The 22,680-nt window shown below is 40.2% G+C and overlaps 1 protein-coding gene across 4 annotated transcripts in view; it reads left to right on the top strand.

Annotated features, from left to right (window-relative positions):
- tnk2b (tyrosine kinase, non-receptor, 2b) overlaps positions 1-22,680 on the top strand; it is a 194,768-nt gene that overhangs the window by 88,751 nt on the left and 83,337 nt on the right. The window contains exon 1 of one of the 4 annotated variants that reach the window (XM_061890340.1): positions 13,838-14,291. The exons of the other annotated variants lie outside the window; for them this stretch is intronic. Coding sequence (XP_061746324.1) covers positions 14,229-14,291 — 63 coding nt within the window. The 5' untranslated portion in view covers positions 13,838-14,228. Of the gene's footprint in view, positions 1-13,837; positions 14,292-22,680 lie in introns of those variants that run through there. 4 annotated transcript variants of the gene reach the window in all.

Here is a 22,680-nt window from a genome sequence, read left to right as displayed (position 1 = left end):
CCACTAGTGAGATTATCCAATTTCACCTATTTGGGTTAAAAATATTTTTTTGCAAACCAGTAATTATAGTCCGCAAAGGATGTGTTGTTGTTGAGTGTCTGTGCTGTCCAGAGCTCGGTAGAGTAACCATGTAATACTCTTCCGTATCAGTAGGTGGCAGCCGGTAGATAATTGCTTTGTAGATGTCGGAAACAGAGGAAGGCAGTGTGCAGGTAAAAAAAAGGTTTCTAATGCTTAAACCAAAAATAAACAAAAGGCGAGTGCCCCTAAGAAAAGGCATTGACGCTTAGGGAAGGCTATGCAGAACCAAACTGGCCGCAAAGTAAATAAAAACAGAATGCTGGACAACAGCAAAAACTTACTGTAGAGAAAAGACATTGTACAATGTCCCCACAAAGACGGAGAGAAACAAGTGAAATATTCATGATCGCTAAAACCAAGTAGACGCGGGAAATATCGCTTAAAGGTAGACATGAAACTGCTACAGGAAAATACCAAAACAAAAAGAGAAAAAGCCACCAAAATAGGAGCGCAAGACAAGAACTAAAACAGTACATACAGAAAAACAGCAAAAAAAACTCTAAATAAGTCAGGGTGTGATGTGACAGGTGGTGACAGTACACCTACTTTGAGACAAGAGCTATAGTGATGCATGCTTGGTTATGGTTTAAGTTAATATCCAACAATTGCGACAACAACTATTTACTATTAACTTGTTTTTGTTTTTATAATTTCTGCTAGTAGCGTGCCTCCGCATTTTTTCAATGCAAAAAAAGTGTGCCTTGGCTGAAAAAAGGTTGAAAAACACTGCCATAGAACACCGACATAGGTGCTGAAAAGAGGGTGGAAAATGCATTTCCTGCTTCGTTCCTTGAACCGGAAGTATATGTCCATAGAGTTTTGGCTCCATCAGATTCTTCATTCATCACTATAGGCAACTACATATAACTAAAACAATTCACACTTACTAAACCGTCCCGTGTGGGTTTTCATGCATATTTGTACGTGCTATTGTCCATCCATCCATCCATTTCCCACCGCTTATTCCCTTTTGGGGTCACGGGGGGCGCTGGCGCCTATCTCAGCTACAATAATATAATCAATTTCGTGTTGTTAGTATTGGTGTGGAAGGGGGTTCCTAGCGATCCCACTGACCGACACTTAACAGGATCCAGGCATGCAAAGTTGAACAAAGTCTATTTTTTCCGCAGAACGTGACTTTTCAGTCACGTCCGTATCCTCTCTTCTCTCCTGCTCCCGGCCGCTTACTGTTAAAGACAACAGATGATCAGATCAACACGAACCACCCGTAAAATCTAATCAGCTGCCTGCAGCTGTGTCTCGCCGTCAGCCCATGTCCTAAACCTATCTTATGGTGCTGGTCCTCAGCACCATAGACAGAGGCGGTGACCTTTGCTCCTGCAGGCTCCCTCCACAATTAGCAAATATGCTAGCACGTTTACAAGTGCCTGTGTTCGTATTATTAAAGTTAAAGTACCAATGATAGTCACACACACACACTATGGTGAAATTACCCTCTGCATGTGACCAATCCCGTTGTCCCACCTCTTGGGAGGTGAGGGGAGCAGTGAGCAGCAGCAGTAGCCACGCTCGGGAATCAGTCAGTGATTTAACCCCCAATTCCAACCCTTGATGCTGAGTACCAAGCAGGGAGGTAACGGGTCCCATTTTTATAGTCTTTGGTATGACTCGGCCGGGGTTTGAACTCACGACCTACTGATCTCAGGACGGACACTCTAACCACAAGGCCACTGTGCAGGCCGTAACTTACGAAAATTCACCAAAACGTCACTGTGGAGTTATTGAGTCGGTTTAGTGGATTGGAGCGAGCTTCCACAGTTAGTGGGTCCATGACGATGACTTCTGTTTTGTTTGAAAAACCATTTTACTGCCTTGTTACAGTCACCCTTTGTAAACAGTTGTGGTATGTAAATATTTCTCGTACGGGTGTGTATCTGCGGCTTATAGTCCGGAGCGGCTAAAATATGTAAAACTAAATTTTTTTTTCACAAAAATTGGTGGGTGTGGCTTAAATACCAGTACATTTTAAAGCCCGGAAAATATTTTCCAAAAATAGTAATAGCTTTTTCTTCTTTTTTTATGATAGTACACTTGCATTTTGGTTTCCGTGGGACGGCTGGTCATCCACAACCATCAATTTTCTAGTTGTTTTTTTTTGTAACTCGTGCACTGTAAATATAACTATTTTTATGTTCATGAGAAATCATCTTGCGTTTCTTCTCCATGAGTTTGTTCAAAATGAAATCTTCTCCATGTACAAAACACAACACCAGTGAAGTTGGCTCGTTGTTTAAATGGTAAATAAAAACAGAATGCAATGATTTGCAAATCCTTTTCAACTTATATTCAATTGAATAGACTGAAAAGACAAGATTTTTAATGTTAAAATGTTTCTACTACGAAACCACGCTGTTGTAACTCGTAGCTTGGCATTGTCTTGCTGAAATAAGCAGGGGCGTCCATGATAACCTTGCTTGGATGACAACATATGTTGCTCCAAAACCTGTATGTACCTTTCAGCATTAATGGTGCCTTCACAGATGTGTGAGTTACCCATGCCTTGGGCACTAATACACCCTCATACTTTCACAGATGCTGACTTTTAAAGTTTGCGCCTAAAACAACCGGATGGTTCTTTTCCTATTCGGCCCGGAGGACACGACAGCCACAGTTTCCAAAAACAATTTGAAATGTGGACTCGTCAGACCACAGAACACTTTTCCACTTTGCATTAGTCCATCTTAGATGAGCTCGGGCCCAGCGAAGCCGACGGCGTTCCTGGGTGTTGTTGATAAATGACTTTCGCTGTCAGGCCTGCCACTGACAGTTTGTTTGTGTTTTAGTTTTTCCTCTGTGTGTGTTTAGTATTTCCTGTCCTCAGTTCCTGTCAGCCCTCTTATTTTGGTTCAGCTTCCTGTTTGTCTCCCTGTGTGCTGTTTTCCCTCAGCAGCGGCTGATTGACACCTGGCCACACCTGTTGTCAATCAGCCCGCTCCTATTTGTACCTGCTTTGTCTTGAGTCAGTTGTTGGATTATTGTCATGTCGATGTTGCTCTTAAATGATAAATGGGTTGCACTTGTATAGCGCTTTTCTACCTTCAAGGTACTCAAAGCGCTTTGACACTACTTCCACATTTACCCATTCACACACACATTCACACACTGATGGAGGGAGCTGCCATGCAAGGCGCTAACCAGCACCCATCAGGAGCAAGGGCGAAGTGTCTTGCTCAGGACAAAACAGACGTGACGAGGTTGGTACTAGGTGGGGATTGAACAAGGGACCCTCGGGTTGCGCACGGCCAATCTCCCACTGCACCACGCTGTCCCTCTTGTGTCGTTGCTACCTGTCGTGTCGTGGATTGTCGATGTCACTTCTTGTTGCGCTTGTCGTACCTTTGCAGCGTAGTGGTAACTTATATTTTGAAAGCTATTTCTAGCTTACTGGCTTTTGTTCCCTGCTTCCGGTTTTGTTTGTCCATAGCTCTTTTTGTTTGTTATCCGCCCACGTGCGCGCTTTTTGTTTGTACCTTTTAGTTCTAGTATTTTAAATGAAATCATGTTTTCTTACTCCATGCCTGCCTCCTCCTCTGCATCTTGGGGGTTCGTCAACAACAACCTTGACATTCGCTTTGCATAGTAGAGTTTTAACTTGCACTTACAGATGTAGTGGCAAACTGTAGTTACTCACAGTGGTTTTCTGAAGTGTTCCTGAGCCCATGTGGTGATGTCCTTTACACACTGATGTCGGTTTTTGATGCAGTACCGCCTGATGGATCGAAGATCACGGGCAAATAACGTTGGTTTTCAGCAGTGATTTCTCCAGATTCTCTGAACCTTTTGATGATATTACGGACCGTAGATGTTGAAATCCCTAAATTCCCTGCAATAGCTCGTTGAGAAATGTTGTTCTTAAACTGTTGGACAATTTGCTCACGCATTTGTTCACAAAGTGGCGAGCCAGCATTTCATGGAAGCTGCTTTTATACCCAATCATGGCACCCACCTGTTCCCAATTAGCCCGGGATGTGGCAAATAAGTGTTTGATGAGCGTTCCTCCACTTTCTCAGTCTTTTTTGCCACTCGTGCCAGCTTCTTTTGAAACTTGTCGCAGGCATCTAATTCCAAAATAGCTAATATTTGCAAAAAAAATAACAAAGTTCGAAAGTTAAGTATCTTATCTTTATCATGGACGCCCCTGCTTATTTTCGCAAGACAATGCCAAGTCACGTGTTACAACAGCGTGGCTTCATAGTAAAAGAGTTTGAACATTAAAAATCTTGTCTTTTCAGTCCATTCAATTGAATATCAGTTGGAAAGGATTTGCAAGTCATTGTGTTCGGTTTTTATTTACCATTTACCTAATGTGCCGACTTCACCGGTTTTGGGTTTTGTATAGGAAAAGGAGGAAGTGGGTAAAAAGGGGGTGGGGCAGTGGTGTGTGTGTGTGTGTTTTTGAGGGGCGCGATTGCATCACAGGAAACAAGCTCTCCGTCCTGCAGTTGAATGTGACCCTTTGGCTCGGGATCAAATGCTCCTCCGGGGCCGAATACCACGAAGCCTCTGTCCTCTCTGCACCCGTGCATCGCTTCCACACTACACTGCCTGACTTGAGAGGAGAAGGGTGGGCGGAAGAACTGGGCGAGGGGGAAAAAAAATCCTGGACGTACACAACACGGCACAATGTCATAAGAAACACCTCTGTTTGACGCGGTGCGGGTTTATGCAAACCGCCACCGCACGAACGGGCGGGATTTATTGTCTGAGAATCGGTCAAAACAAGATAATTGTGTCAGTCAAGCATTGGTTGAGGTGCTGCAGGATATTCTAAAGCCCAAGATTAGCATCATTTTCCGAGGAGCATGTTCGGCAGCGCACAATCACAGAGTACTGACAAGCAGAGACGGTGTGTAGACAGAAAAGGGAGCCGTTGTTTGCTCACTTACTACTAAAAGTATTATGCACAGGAGGGAGTAGACGGCACAGACCACAAGGGGGCGTAGTTGAACTCTATGATTTATTATATATATATCAACATATATATATATATATATATAATAAACAATAATAATATTAAAGGCCTACTGAAATGAGATTTTCTTATTTAAACGGGGATAGCAGGTCCATTCTATGTGTCATACTTGATCATTTCGCCATATTGCCATATTTTTGCTGAAAGGATTTAGTAGAGAACATCGACGATAAAGTTCGCAACTTTTGGTCGCTAATAAAAAAGCTTTGCTTGTACCGGAAGTAGCAGACGATGTGCGCGTGACGTCACGGGTTGTGGAGCTCCTCACATCTGAACATTGTTTACAATCATGGCCACCAGCAGCGAGAGCAATTCAGACCGAGAAAGCGATGATTTCCCCATTAATTTGAGCGAGGATGAAAGATTTGTGGATGAGGAAAGTTAGAGTGAAGGACTAGAAAAAAAAAAGACGGCAGTGGGAGCGATTCGGTTGTTATTAGACACATTTACTAGGATAATTCTGGAAAATACCTTATCTGCTTTTTGTGTTACTAGTGTTTTAGTGAGATTATATGGTACCTGAAAGTCGGAGGGGTGTGGCCACGGGTGTGGTGACCGCCAGTGTCTCTGAGGGAAGCCACGTTTCTCAACGAGGCGAAGCGAAGGCAGCCGTTGGGGCCAGGCTGAGTTTTTTTTCCTCTTCCTCCACGGTGGAAGCATCCCACGTTCGGGGGCGGCCGGTCGGAGGAGGCAAGAGATTCCGCAGCTGCCTCTTTGACAGGTGCACGAATAACGATGCAAGCTATCCGCTCATGTTTACAGTAAGAGCTGACTTATTACCACAATTTTCTCACCGAAACCTGCCGTTTGACATGTAGTCGGGAACGCTCTGTTCCATAGTAAAGCTTCACCCTCATCTTTCGGGAATGTAAACAAGGAAACACCGGCTGTGTTTGTGTTCCCAAAGGCGGCCGCAATACACCGCTTCCCACCTACAGCTTTCTTCTTTGACGTCTCCATTATTACTTGAACAAATTGCAAAAGATTCAGCAACACAGATGTCCAGAATACTGTGTAATTATGCGATTAAAGCAGGCTACTTATAGCTGGGATCGGACTGGAACAACATGTCTGCTGCAATCCATGACATCACGCGCACGCATCATCATACCGCGACGTTTTCAATTGCCATTTAGTAAACTAAACCGGCCGTATTGGCATGTGTTGCAATGTTAATATTTCATCATTGATATATAAACTATCAGACTGCGTGGTCGCTAGTAGTGGCTTTCAGTAGGCCTTTAATAAACAAGGGAATGGAGTGTGACAAAAATCCAAGGGTGTGTGACTATGTGTGGGAATTACTTGCGGAGTGTTACCACGAGTGTTGAGCGAGAGGCAAGTCCACAAGGGGCAAGGCAGGCTCATAGATCCGTGATCCAAGCGGGAGGTCCGTGAGGCTGGAGAGAGCCGAACTGAGGTCCGTGTCCAAAGCCAGGGGTCGAGGATCGAGGGAGGCAGTCAGAGTTTTGAATGAATATGGACCCGAATAGACCCGCTCATCGGCAGTGCGCCTTTTAATCCGGTCCGAAAAATACAGTTTTATTATTTATTATCATGAAATTAATGGCTCATTTGGTCTCCTCCGTAATGTTTAAAAAAAAAAAAAGAAACAGAGACTCGAACTGGCTGAACATCTGAAGTTTGTGCTGTCCGGATGACTGGAGGGTAATTGAACAAAGGAGAAGCCACGTCTATTTTTAGCCCCACGCTGGATAGAAGGATGGAAAAGCAAACAGACAGTAGCCACACACACACACACACACACACACACACACACACGCACGCACACACTTGTATTTCTTACCTTCTTGAGACCTCCGAAAAAAGCCAACCTCTTTAGGACCACCCTTTCTAGATATATAAAGTTTTGTATTAACAACATTAATAATATATACAAACTATGCAAATATAAAAAAGATTGTAGTGAAAAATGAGTTGGAATTTCAGAAGAAAAAGGTCACAATTTCACTAGTAAAACAAGTAGAATTTTGGCAGTATTATAATAAAAAACGTAATTTTACTCAACGCAAGTAAAAAATTTTACAAGAAGAACTGAACATTTTATGCAATGTTATGATAAAAGTTGGAATTTTACTCTATAACAGTCGCAATTCTACAAGAAAAGCTTAACATTTTGGCCATTTTTGTCAGGACTTGGACTATGGGATAGTTTGTTTTTCCAACGCAAAGGAAAATTGGCACGAGCCAGACGTGAATGTAAGTACATTTTTATTTAATACTCTAGTAAACTACAAAAAGGCAAACAAAAGGGCGCTCACAAGGAGGTACAAACACTTGGCTCCTGAAAACCAAACTAGCACAATGGCATGACTATAGACAAAAACAAAACTAAACATACTGTGACATGACAAAACTAAAAACTCGATATGAGTAGGAGGGAAACAGTATGGCATGGCATGAAAGGAGTTCAATCAATCAATCAATGTTTACTTATATAGCCCTAAATCGCTAGTGTCTCAAAGGGCTGCACAAACCACCACGACATCCTCGGTAGGCCCACATAAGGGCAAGGAAAACTCACACCCAGTGGGACATCGGTGACAATGATGACTATGAGAACCTTAGAGAGGAGGAAAGCAATGGATGTCGAGCGGGTCTAACATGATACTGTGAAAGTTCAATCCACAATGGATCCAACACAGTCGCTAGAGTCCAGTCCAAAGCGGATCCAACACAGCAGCGAGAGTCCCGTTCACAGCGGAGCCAGCAGGAAACCATCCCAAGCGGAGGCGGATCAGCAGCGCAGAGATGTCCCCAGCCGATACACAGGCGATCAGTACATGGCCACCGGATCGGACCGGACCCCCTCCACAAGGGAGAGTGGGACATAGAAGAAAAAGAAAAGAAACAGCAGATCAACTGGTCTAAAAAGGGAGTCTATTTAAAGGCTAGAGTATACAAATGAGTTTTAAGGTGAGACTTAAATGCTTCTACTGAGGTGGCATCTCGAACTGTTACCGGGAGGGCATTCCAGAGTACTGGAGCCCGAACGGAAAACGCTCTATAGCCCGCAGACTTTTTTTGGGCTTTGGGAATCACTAACAAGCCGGAGTCCTTTGAAGGCAGATTTCTTGCCGGGACATATGGTACAATACAATCGGCAAGATAGGATGGAGCTAGACCGTGTAGTATTTTATACGTAAGTAGTAAAACCTTAAAGTCACATCTTAAGTGCACAGGAAGCCAGTGCAGGCGAGCCAGTATAGGTATATATGTATGTATATATGTATATAAAGGTATATACAGTATAGGTATATATGTATGTATATATGTATATAAAGGTATATACAGTATAGGTATATATGTATGTATATATGTATATAAAGGTATATACAGTATAGGTATATATGTATGTATATATGTATATAAAGGTATATACAGTATAGGTATATATGTATGTATATATGTATATAAAGGTATATACAGTATAGGTATATATGTTTGTATATATGTATATAAAGGTATATACAGTATAGGTATATATGTATGTATATATGTATATAAAGGTATATACAGTACAGGCGTAATGTGATCAAACTTTCTTGTTCTTGTCAAAAGTCTAGCAGCCGCATTTTGTACCAACTGTAATCTTTTAATGCTAGACATGGGGACACCCGAAAATAATACGTTACAGTAATCGAGGCGAGACGTAACAAACGCATGGATAATGATCTCAGCGTCTTTAGTGGACAGAATGGAGCGAATTTTAGCGATATTACGGAGATGAAAGAAGGCCGTTTTAGTAACGCTTTTAATGTGTGCCTCAAAGGAGAGAGTTGGGTCGAAGATAATACCCAGATTCTTTACCGTGTCGCCTTGTTTAATTGTTTGGTTGTCAAATGTTAAAGTTGTATTATTAAATAGAGTTCGGTGTCTAGCAGGACCGATAATCAGCATTTCCGTTTTTTTGGCGTTGAGCTGCAAAAAGTTAGCGGACATCCATTGTTTAATTTCATTAAGACACGCCTCCAGCTGACTACAATCCGGCGTGTTGGTCAGCTTTAGGGGCATGTAGAGTTGGGTGTCATCAGCATAACAGTGAAAGCTAATACCGTACTTGCGTAGGATGTCACCCAGCGGCAGCATGTAGATGCTGAAGAGTGCAGGGCCAAGGACCGAACCCTGGGGAACTCCACACGTTACCTTAACGTAGTCCGAGGTCACATTGTTATGGGAGACACACTGCATCCTATCAGTAAGATAAGAGTTAAACCAAGACAGGGCTAAGTCTGACACACCAATTCGTGTTTTGATACGTTCTAATAAAATATTATGATCGGACAGGGGCGTGACATGGAGACAAGTTGGAAACTAATGAGTTGCCATGGAAATAAGAAAAACAAGGAAGTGCAGGAACAAGAACCAAACCGAACATGACCAAAGCAAAACATGAACCCAATGGGCGTGACAATTTTATGAAAAGAGTCGAGATTTTACTCGGAAATTCACAATTTTATAAGAAAACTATAAAATGTTGACTATATTATAATGATATTTGAAATTTTGCTTGGCAGAATTGTGACAAAAGTCAGAATTTTACTCAAAAAATGTCATATTTACAAGAACAACAAAAACGTGATAAAAGTCAAAATTTTATTTGACAAATTTCACCATTTTGCATTCAAAAATAATAATTTGACATTAAAAAAGTGATTATTTTATGAGAAAATATTGTAATTTTTACAGAAACAGAAATAATATGAGAAATGATTCCCAAATTTATAGGAAAGTAGTTGACACATTGTGAGAAAAAGACTGCTTTTAGTAAAAAAAAAAATGTTTGGGAATTTTTTGTTTGTAATTGGTTTTTAATCTTCATTATTTATTTCAAGTTATTACAGTATGGCTCTAATACAAACATATATATACATATATCCATTTTCTACCGCTTGTCGCTTTTTGGGGTCACGGGGGGTCACTGGAGCCTATCTCAGGTGCATTTGGGCGGGAGGCGGGTACAACCTGGACAAGTCGCCACCTCATCGCAGGGCCATATATATATATATATATATATATATATATATATATATATATATATATATGTGTGTGTGTGTGTGTGTGTGTGTGTGTGTGTGTGTGTGTATATGTATATATATGTATATATATATATGTGTATATATATACGTGTGTATATATATATATGTATATATATGTATATATATATGTGTATATATGTATATATATGTATATATACGTGTGTATATATATATGTATATATATGTGTATATATATATATGTATATATATGTATACATATATGTATGTATATATATGTATATATGTATGTATGTGTATATATGTGTGTATATATGTATGTATATATGTATGTATATATATATATATATATATGTGTATGTATATATGTATGTATATATATGTGTATGTATATATGTATGTATATATATGTGTATGTATGTATATATATATGTATATATATATGTATATATATATATATATATATATATATATATATATATATATATATTTATGTATATATATACTGTATATGTGTATATATATATATGTATATATATATGGGTATATATATGTATACATATATGTGTGTGTGTATACATATATATATATGTATATATATACATATATACATATATATATGTATATATATACATATATATATATATACATATATATATATACATATATATATAATATATTTTTATATATATATTTATATATTTTTTTTTTAAATGCATTTCGGCCCAAAGAGGACACATTTCAATTTCTTACACACACTTGTTATTACATATGTCGGCCAGAGGGGGAGTACTTTTAAAACCGACACACACTCTGTTTGAAAAAAATCCCTCCTTTTTGGGACCAGCCTAATTTTGATAGATTTCACCACCAGAGGTGCAAATGAGATCTCTATTTTTTTCGTTTTTTTGTAATGTGCTTAAGACCGATGACAAACGATTCACGGACTACAGATGGCCCCTGTGCCGCAATTTGGGCAACACAGCTGTAGAAGCTAACTGTTAATGGCCACCATAGTGTGTTAGTTCATCCTACGATCACACTGTCATGATCCGTGGTCCGGATCACGTTTTTGTATTTTTTGTTAGTTTTGGACTCCTTTAGTTCCCGTTCGTGACACCAGAGTTTGGTTCGGTTGCCATGGCTACTTACTGTTTTCACCTGCCTCTGGTGTAATCAGAGGCGTTATTTAAGCCTGTCTTTGCCAGTCAGTCGGGCTGGAGTCATTGTTCGCTTCATGCCGTGTCCAAGTCAGTTTTGTTTGTTCATGCCTCAGCTTGTGAGTTTTCATGTCCGTAGTCCATGTTTTGTTTCTACGTTTCCTGCGCTTTTGATGTTTGCCTGTTATTTTTTGAGGTTGATGATTTCAGATAAATAAATCATCTCCTACCTCACGCTGTCGTCCAGAGTTCTGCATCCTGGGAGAACAACCCCGCATAAAGATGCGACCCCGTTGTGACACACATATGGGACGCGGGTTGTCTTACGTCAGGAAGTCGTAAAATCAGCTGTTCACCTGACGTTTTTTTTTTCCGGAGATGAATAGGGAAGTCTTTCTTTAGCTGTCATCTTGTTTTAGCACATATTGTTTACTTTTGTATGCACATTAAAGGCCTACTGAAATGAGATGTTCTTATTTAAACGGGGACAGCAGGTCCATTCTATGTGTCATACTTGATCATTTCACAATATTGCCATATTTTTGCTGAAAGGATTTAGTAGAGAACATCGACGGTAAAGTTTGCAACTTTTGGTTGCTAATAAAAAAGCCTTGCCTGTACCGGAAGTAGCAGACGATGTGCGCGTGATGTCACGGGTTGTAGGGCTCCTCACATCTGAACATTGTTTATAATCATAGCCACCAGCAGCAAGAGCGATTCGGACCAAGAAAGCGAGGATTTCCCCATTAATTTGAGCTAGGATGAAAGATTTGTGGATGAGGAAAGTTAGAGTGAAGCACTAGAAAATAAAAAAAAAAGGTCGACGCCAGTGGGAGCGATTCAGATGTTATTAGACACATTTACTAGGATAATTCTGGAAAATCCCTTATCTGCTTGTTGTGTCACTAGTGTTTTAGTGAAATTACAAAGTCATACCTGAAAGTCGGAGGGCTGCAATGACCGCCAATGTCTCTGAGGGACGCTATATGGAGGAGCCAAGAAAGTCACAGCTGCCTTTTTGACAGCTTCTGCAGGAGGACGCAAGCTCCGCTCATGTCTCCGACTTAATATCACAATTTTCTCACCGAAAGCTGCCGGTTGACATGTGGTAGAGAAACATGTTCGCTTGATAATAATAATAATAATAATAATAATAATAATAATAATTGATTAGATTTATATTTCACCAGTGCCTCCATGGAAATGCCCCCCTCTACCTCAAGGAACTGCTCACCCCCAAATCCTCCACAGGACACCTCCGCTCCATACAGGATAACCTCCTCCAACCTCCACGGACAAAGCTTCGAACAATGGGAGACAGGGCTTTCTGCTCCGCTGCTCCCAGTCTGTGAAATGCTCTCCCTGACCACCTGAGGGCACCACAGACTGTGGATGCTTTTTAAAAAGGCTTAAAAACCCATCTTTTTAAAAAAGCCTTTCTGTAGCCATGCATGCTGGTTGTAGCCCTTGGGCTGTTTCTAGTTTTATATTTTATTTATTTTTATTATTACTATTTTTTACACTGTGGCACTTTGAGGTTGTTTGCTCAACGTAAAGTGCTTTTTACAAATAAAATCTATTATTATTATTATTATCATATCGCGCTTTTTCTATTGTTATGTACTCAAAGCGCTCACAGAGAAGTGAGAACCCATCATTCATTCACACCTGGTGGTGGTAAGCTACATCAGTAGCCACAGCTGCCCTGGGGTGGACTGACTGAAGCGTGGCTGCCAGTTTGCGCCTACGGCCCCTCCGACCACCACCAATCATTCATTCACCAGTGTGAGCGGCACCGGGGGCAAAGGGTGAAGTGTCCTGCCCAAGGACACAACGGCAGCGACTTTGATGTCAATAGGTGGGAATCGAACCTGCAACCCTCAGGTTTCTGGCACGGCCGCTCTACCCACTACGCTTGACCGCTCTGTTCCATATTAAAGCTTCACAACAAACAAACAAACACCGGCTGTGTTTTGGTTGCTAAAGGCAGCTGCAATCCACCGCTTTCCACCAACAGCATTCTTCTTTGACGTCTCCATTATTAATTGAACACATTGCAAAAGATTCAGCAACACAGATGTCCAAAATACCGTGTAATTATGCGAGTAGAGCAGATGACTTTTAGCCCTGAGTGGTGCTGGGATAAAATGTCCGCTGCAACCAATAACGTCACAAGCACGCGTCGTCATTCCGCGACGTTTTCAACAGGATACCTCGCGGGAAATTTAAAATCGCAATTTAGTCAACTAAACCGGACGTATCGGCATGTGTTGCAATGTTAATATTTCATCATTGATGTATAAACTATCAGACTGCGTGGTCGGTATTAGTGGGTTTTAGCAGGCCTTTAAATCAACAAAAAAATCCTGACTTTGGAGCAATGTTCACGGACTCTATTATTTGGCTCTACGGTTTTCTGTATCGGGACCATGATTTCGTTCCTAACTTGTTCACCGGTCCTCATATGGACGGTACTTTTCCTTGTTGATGTCTCAAGAAGGGCAGAAATACAAGAAGACGTGTGTTCAGAGAAAGGGGGAGTCTGAGAGCTGAAGAGGGAGGGAGGAGTGATTCATTTTAACTTCTGCAAAGTTTGGATCCCCGGCTCATTGCTGCGTGGGGGGAACACATGGTTGGAGTGGGACTCTCGCTCTAACGGACTCTGCGGGATCTTTCCACTTTTTTCCGAGGACTGCATGCTCTTCTCGCAGTCTTGCCGACATGAGGCCATAGACCGGAGTCCCCGAGGGATTGGCCTGCCATGGAATGTCGGAGAATTTCCCCACAGGATTGTGTTTTTTGGGTCCGAGGCAGCATATCTGGTATCTGGACTCTGGGAGTCGGCGTGCGCAGTCCCTCAGACGCTGGGAACGTCAGAATGCTTTTCCCCCGGCTCTGCCGCCGAAGACTTGGGATGACGAGGATTTGCATCTGAGCACATTTTTTTTCGGCTCGTAAAGGACCGAGGAATTCAGGATGCGACGCTTTGACAAGCTGAAAAAGTCTTTCCCCTTCCTGGCCCGCTTTCACGTGTACCGAGTAAGTTTGTTTTGACTGGTAGAGACTTTTTGTGGTTCTGTTTTGACAGTTTTAGCCAGGATTACGTGCCTGTCGGACTGTGTGTGTAGAACTGAATAGTGCTGATACAGGTCATGACTACATTTCTGCGAACCCCAAAACCAGTAAAGTTGGCATGTTGGGTAAATGGTAAATAAAAACAGAATACAATGATTTGCAAATCCTTTTCAACCTATATTCAATTGAATATCAATCAATCAATCAATGTTTACTTATAGAGCCCTAAATCACTAGTGTCTCAAAGGGCTGCACAAACCACCACGACATCCTCGGTAGGCCCACATAAGGGCAAGGAAAACTCACACCCAGTGGGACATCGGTGACAATGATGACTATGAGAACCTTGGAGAGGAGGAAAGCAATGGATGTCGAGCGGGTCTAACATGATACTGTGAAAGATTCAATCCATAATGGATCCAACACAGTCGCGAGAGTCCAGTCCAAAGCGGATCCAACACAGCAGTGAGAGTCCCGTTCACAGGGGAGCCAGCAGGAAACCATCCTAAGCGGAGGCGGATCAGCATCGCAGAGATGTCCCTAGCCGATACACAGGCAAGCAGTACATGGCCACCGGATCGGACCGGACCCCCTCCACAAGGGAGAGTGGGACATAGAAGAAAAAGAAAAGAAACGGCAGATCAACTGGTCTAAAAAGGGAGTCTATTTAAAGGCTAGAGTATACAAATGAGTTTTAAGGTGAGACTTAAATGCTTCTACTGAGGTAGCATCTCGAACTGTTACCGGGAGGGCATTCCAGAGTACTGGAGCCCGAACGGAAAACGCTCTATAGCCCGCAGACTCTTTTTGGGCTTTGGGAATCACTAACAAGCCGGAGTCCTTTGAACGCAGATTTCTTGCCGGGACATATGGTACAATACAATCGGCAAGATAGGATGGAGCTAGACCGTGTAGTATTTTATACGTAAGTAGTAAAACCTTAAAGTCACATCTTAAGTGCACAGGAAGCCAGTGCAGGTGAGCCAGTACAGGTATATATGTATGTATATATGTATATAAAGGTATATACAGTATAGGTATATATGTATGTATATATGTATATAAAGGTATATACAGTATAGGTATATATGTATGTATATATGTATATAAAGGTATATACAGTACAGGTATATATGTATGTATATATGTATATAAAGGTATATACAGTATAGGTATATATGTATGTATATATGTATATAAAGGTATATACAGTACAGGCGTAATGTGATCAAACTTTCTTGTTCTTGTCAAAAGTCTAGCAGCCACATTTTGTACCAACTGTAATCTTTTAATGCTAGACATGGGGAGACCCGAAAATAATACGTTACAGTAGTCGAGGCGAGACGTAACAAACGCATGGATAATGATCTCAGCGTCTTTAGTGGACAGAATGGAGCGAATTTTAGCGATATTGCGGAGATGAAAGAAGGCCGTTCTAGTAACGCTTTTAATGTGTGACTCAAAGGAGAGAGTTGGGTGGAAGATGTCAAATAAATAGACTGCGAAGACGAGATATTTGGTGTTGCTTGCCTACCTGTTCTTGCTAGCGTCATTTATTGAATTGGCAGTCCACACATAAGGAGATTATGTATGGACTGCAAGTTATGTACTGGTCACACTTACTGTATTATTACATCGTGTACCATATAAAATTGCTTCGAGGTCGGTAAGCACACCCAGAATTTATACATACATAGTTAAAACAAATCTGTATAGAGCGCCATTTTTGAGAAAATGTAAGGATTTTAGTCCAAAAAAAATACTGTAGTTATTTAAAAAAAATAAGAATACAACTTGGTTAAAAGATTTTTGGTGTGTGCATGAGTACTTTTTGAGTATTTTCAACAATACCGCGATAATGATGATAATCGTGGAAGACAGACTATATTTTATATTTCATTATTTGTTTGTTTTATTTAACTTGGATATGTAAAAGTTTAAATCTCAATTACCGTATTAAAATATGCGAGAAATGCAAGTTTATTGCATTTGAAAGGGTATACTTTCATTTTTGTTACAAACCCCAAGACCAGTGAAGTTGGCACATTGGGTAAATGGTAAATAAAAACAGAATACAAGGATTTGCAAATCCGTTTCAACTTATATTCAATTGAATAGACTGCGATGACAAAATATTTGGTGTTGCTTGCTTACCTGTGCTTGCCAGCGTCATTTATTGAACAGGCGTCAAATTGCAGTCCACCTATAAGGAGATTATGTATGGACTGCAAGTTATGTACTGGTCACATTTATTATTACACCATGTACCAGATAAAATTGGTTCGAGGTCGGTAAGCACAACCAGAATTAATAAGTATATTAGGCGCACCTTGGGTAAAGAGCGCGTTTTTTTTTGAGAAAACGAAAGGATTGTAAGTACGCAATGTAATCCAAAAAAATACTATAGTTATTTTTTTTTTAAAGAATACAACTTGGTTAAAAGATTTTTGGTGTGTGCATGAGTACTTTTTGAGTATTTTCAACAATACCGCGATAATGATGATAATCGTGGAAGACAGACTATATTTTATATTTCATTATTTGTTTGTTTTATTTAACTTGGATATGTAAAAGTTTAAATCTCAATTGCCGTGTTAGAATATGCGAGAAATGCAAGTTTATTGCATTTGAAAGGGTATACTTTCATTTTTGTTACAAACCCCAAGACCAGTGAAGTTGGCACATTGGGTAAATGGTAAATAAAAACAGAATACAATGATTTGCAAATCCTTTTCAACTCTTATTCAATTGAATGGACTGCAAACACAATATATTTGGTGTTGCTTGCTTACCTGTGCTTGCTAGCGTCATTTATTGAACAGGCGTCAAATTGCAGTCCACCTATAAGGAGATTATGTATGGACTGCAAGTTATGTACTGGTCACATTTATTATTACACCACGTACCAGATAAAATTGGTTCGAGGTCGGTAAGCACAACCAGAATTAATAAGTATATTAGGCGCACCTTGGGTAAAGAGCGCGTTTTTTTTGAGAAAACGAAAGGATTGTAAGTACGCAATGTAGTCCAAAAAAATACTATAGTTATTTTTTTTTAAAAGAATACAACTTGGTTAAAAGATTATTGGTGTGTGCATGAGTACTTTTTGAGTCTTTTCAACAATACCGCGATAATGATGATAATCGTGGAAGACAGACTATATTTTATATTTTATTATTTGTTTGTTTTATTTAACTTGGATATGGTAAAAGTTTACATTTCAATTACCGTGTTAGAATTTGCGAGAAATGCAAGTTTATTGCATTTGAAAGGGTATACTTGCATTTTTGTTACAAACCCCAAGACCAGTGAAGTTGGCATGCTGGGTAAATGGTAAATAAAAACAGAATAAAATGATTTGCAAATCCTTTTCAACCTATATTCAATTGAATAGACTGCGAAGACAAGCTATTTGGTGTTGCTTGCTTACCTGTGCTTGCCAGCGTCATTTATTGAACAGGCGTCAAATTGCAGTCCACCTATAAGGAGATTATGTATGGACTGCAAGTTATGTACTGGTCACACTTATTACACCGTTTACCAGATAAAATGGCTTCGAGGTCGGTAAGCACAACCAGAATTAATAAGTATATTAGGCGCACCTTGGGTAAAGAGCGCGTTTTTTTTTGAGAAAACGAAAGGATTGTAAGTACGCAATGTAGTCCAAAAAAATACTATAGTTATTTTTTTTTTAAAGAATACAACTTGGTTAAAAGATTATTGGTGTGTGCATGAGTACTTTTTGAGTCTTTTCAACAATACCGCGATAATGATGATAATCGTGGAAGACAGACGATATTTTATATTTTATTATTTGTTTGTTTTATTTAACTTGGATATGGTAAAAGTTTACATTTCAATTACCGTGTTAGAATTTGCGAGAAATGCAAGTTTATTGCATTTGAAAGGGTATACTTGCATTTTTGTTACAAACCCCAAGACCAGTGAAGTTTGCATGCTGGGTAAATGGTAAATAAAAACAGAATACAATGATTTGCAAATCCTTTTCAACTTATATTCAATTGAATAGACTGCGAAGAGAAGATATTTGGTGTTGCTTGCTTACCTGTGCTTGCCAGCGTCATTTATTGAACAGGCGTCAAATTGCAGTCCACCTATAAGGAGATTATGTATGGACTGCAAGTTATGTACTGGTCACATTTATTATTACACCATGTACCAGATAAAATTGGTTCGAGGTCGGTAAGCACAACCAGAATTAATAAGTATATTAGGCGCACCTTGGGTAAAGAGCGCGTTTTTTTTGAGAAAACGAAAGGATTGTAAGTACGCAATGTAGTCCAAAAAAATACTATAGTTATTTTTTTTTTAAAGAATACAACTTGGTTAAAAGATTATTGGTGTGTGCATGAGTACTTTTTGAGTCTTTTCAACAATACCGCGATAATGATGATAATCGTGGAAGACAGACTATATTTTATATTTCATTATTTGTTTGTTTTATTTAACTTGGATATGGTAAAAGTTTACATTTCAATTACCGTGTTAGAATTTGCGAGAAATGCAAGTTTATTGCATTTGAAAGGGTATACTTGCATTTTTGTTACAAACCCCAAGACCAGTGAAGTTGGCACGTTGGGTAAATGGTAAATAAAAACAGAATAAAATGATTGGCAAATCCTTTTCAACCTATATTCAATTGAATAGACTGCGAAGACAAGATATTTGGTGTTGCTTGCTTACCTGTGCTTGCTAGTGTCATTGATTGAACAGGCGTCAAATTGCAGTCCACATATAAGGAGATTATGTATGGACTGCAAGTTATGTACTTGTCACATTTATTATTACACCATGTACCAGATAAAATTGCTTCGAGGTGGGTAAGCACACCCAGAATTTATACATACATACTTAAAACAAATCTGTATGGAACGCGATTTTTGAGAAAACGAAAGGATTGTACTCCAAAAAATACTGTAGTTATTTAAAAAAAAAAAAAAAGAATACAACTTGGTTAAAAGATTTCTGGTGTGTGCATGATTAATTTTTGAGTATTTTCAACAATACCGCGATAATGATGATAATAATCATGACAGACATCCATCCATCCATCCATTTGCTACCGCTTGTCCCTCTCGGGGTCGCGGGAGCTGCTGGAGCCTATTTTAGCTGCATCCGGGTGGAAGGCAGGGTACACCCCGGACAAGTCGCCATCTCATCGTAGGACCGACCGAAATCCCAACCCTATGATCCTCAAAGGTGTGACAAAAGAGGAAATCAATCAATCAATCAATCAATCAATCAAAGTTTATTTATATAGCCCTAAATCACAAGTGTCTCAAAGGGCTGCACAAGCCAACACGACATCCTCAGTTCAGATCCCACATCATGGCAAGGAAAAACTCAACCCAATGGGACAATGAGGAACCTTGGAGAGGACCGCGGATAATCATCCCTCCATCCATTTTTCTACCGCTTGTCCCTCTCGGGTCACAGGGGCTACTGGTGACTATCTTAGCTGCGGGTGGTGTGCCTCCTTTTTTTTTTTTTTTTTTTAATGAAAAAAAAAGTGCCTTGGCTCAAAAAAGGTAAAAAACACTATGGTTGACCATTTGAGGAAATTTGGTATTTCAGTTATTAACAACTGAAATACCACATTTCCACAACATAAACACAACAGGACAAACACCCAGAATCCCTTGCAGCACTAACTCTTCCGGGACGCTAAAGTAAACACCCCCGCTACCACCAAAACCCCCAGACAGACTATATTTTATCTTTTTATTATTGTTTTTTTAATTTAACTTTGATATGGTAAAAGTTTACATTTCCATTACTGTATTGGAATATGAAAGCACTAAAACATACCGGTGTAGAGAGTTTACATTATTCACCCAAGTTCTTACTTATATTTGTCAGTAGACTCGCCATGAAAGCACTAAAACATACCGGTGTAGTGACCTTACATTATTCACCCAAGTTCTTACTTATATCTGTCAGTAGACTCGCCATGAAAGCGCTAAAACAAACCGGTGTGGGGAGTTTATATTATTTATACTAGTCTGAAAGTCATTGGAACAGTTAGCGCCATCTTTTGACACTTCTTCCACTCCCGTCCTTGCACGCTACACGGCTACAACAAAGATAACAGAGAGAAGACGCTGCTAATCTAATAAATAATGCCACTGGCAAAAAGTCGAACCTTTATCCTGAGACCTTTGACTGCCGGTGTGACACTGCTGTAGCCCAAGTTCTTACTTATATCTGTCAGTAGACTCGCCATGAAAGCACTAAAACATTCCGGTGTAGTGACTTTACATTATTCACCCAAGTTCCCACTTTTATCTGTCAGTAGACTCGCCATGAAAGTGCTAAAACATACCGGTATAGTGACTTGACATTATTCACCCAAGTTCTTACTTATATCTGTCAGTAGACTCGCCATAAAAGCGCTAAAACAAACCGGTGTGGGGAGTTTACATTATTTACCCAAGTCTGAATGTCATTGGAACAATTAGCGCCATCTTTTGACATTTCTTCCACTCCCGTCCTTGCACGCTACACGGCTACAACAAAGATAACGGAGAGAAGACGCTGCTAATCTAATAAATAATGCCACTGGCAAAAAGTCGAACCTTTATCCTGAGACCTTTGACTGCCGGTGTGACACTGCTGTAGCCCAAGTTCTTACTTATATCTGTCAGTAGACTCGCCATGAAAGCACTAAAACATACCGGTGTAGTGACTTAACATTAATCACCCAAGTTCTTACTTATATCTGTCAGTAGACTCGCCATGAGAGCGCTAAAACGTACCGGTGTAGTGACTTTACATTATTCACCCAAGTTCTTACTTATATCTGTCAGTAGACTCGCCATGAAAGCGCTAAAACGTACCGGTGTAGTGAGTTTACATTATTCACCCAAGTTCTTACTTATATCTGTCAGTAGACTCGCCATGAAAGCACTAAAACATACCGGTGTAGTGACTTAACATTAATCACCCAAGTTCTTACTTATATCTGTCAGTAGACTCGCCATGAGAGCGCTAAAACGTACCGGTGTAGTGACTTTACATTATTCACCCAAGTTCTTACTTATATCTGTCAGTAGACTCGCCATGAAAGCGCTAAAACGTACCGGTGTAGTGAGTTTACATTATTCACCCAAGTTCTTACTTATATCTGTCAGTAGACTCGCCATGAAAGCACTAAAACATACCGGTGTAGTGACCTCACATTATTCACCCAAGTTCTTACTTATATCTGTCAGTAGACTCGCCATGAAAGCGCTAAAACAAACCGGTGTGGGGAGTTTATATTATTTATACTAGTCTGAAAGTCATTGGAACAGTTAGCGCCATCTTTTGACACTTCTTCCACTCCCGTCCTTGCACGCTACACGGCTACAACAAAGATGACGGGGAGAAGATGCTGCTAATCTAATAAATGATGCCACTGGCAAAATGGCGAACCCTTTGACTGCTGGTGTGACAGTGCTGTATTCCAAGTTCTTACTCATATCTGTCAGTAGACTCGCCATGGAAGCACTAAAACGTAGCGGTGTAGTGAGTTTACATTATTCACCCAAGTTCTTACTTATATCTGTCAGTAGACTCGCCATGAAAGCGCTAAAACATACCGGTATAGTGACTTTACATTATTCACCCAAGTTCTTACTTATATCTGTCAGTAGACTCGCCATGAAAGCGCTAAAACAAACCGGTGTGGGGAGTTTATATTATTTATACTAGTCTGAAAGTCATTGGAACAGTTAGCGCCATCTTTTGACACTTCTTCCACTCCCGTCCTTGCACGCTACACGGCTACAACAAAGATAACGGAGAGAAGACGCTGCTAATCTAATAAATAATGGCACTGGCAAAAAGTCGAACCTTTATCCTGAGACCTTTGACTGCCGGTGTGACACTGCTGTAGCCCAAGTTCTTACTTATATCTGTCAGCAGACTCGCCATGAAAGCACTAAAACATACCGGTGTAGTGACCTTACATTATTCACCCAAGTTCTTACTTATATCTGTCAGTAGACTCGCCATGAAAGCGCTAAAACATACCGGTGTGGGGAGTTTATATTATTTATACTAGTCTGAAAGTGATTGGAACAGTTAGCGCCATCTTTTGACACTTCTTCCACGCCCGTCCTTGCACGCTACACGGCTACAACAAAGATAACGGAGAGAAGACGCTGCTAATCTAATAAATAATGCCACTGGCAAAAAGTCGAACCTTTATCCTGAGACCTTTGACTGCCGGTGTGACACTGCTGTAGCCCAAGTTCTTACTTATATCTGTCAGCAGACTCGCCATGAAAGCACTAAAACATACCGGTGTAGTGACCTTACATTATTCACCCAAGTTCTTACTTATATCTGT

This window comes from Nerophis ophidion, linkage group LG28 (assembly GCF_033978795.1).
Source record: "Nerophis ophidion isolate RoL-2023_Sa linkage group LG28, RoL_Noph_v1.0, whole genome shotgun sequence".
Taxonomy (NCBI): domain Eukaryota; kingdom Metazoa; phylum Chordata; class Actinopteri; order Syngnathiformes; family Syngnathidae; genus Nerophis; species Nerophis ophidion.
Note: the sequence above shows the minus strand (reverse complement) of the source record. Positions and strands in the feature narration are given on the sequence as shown.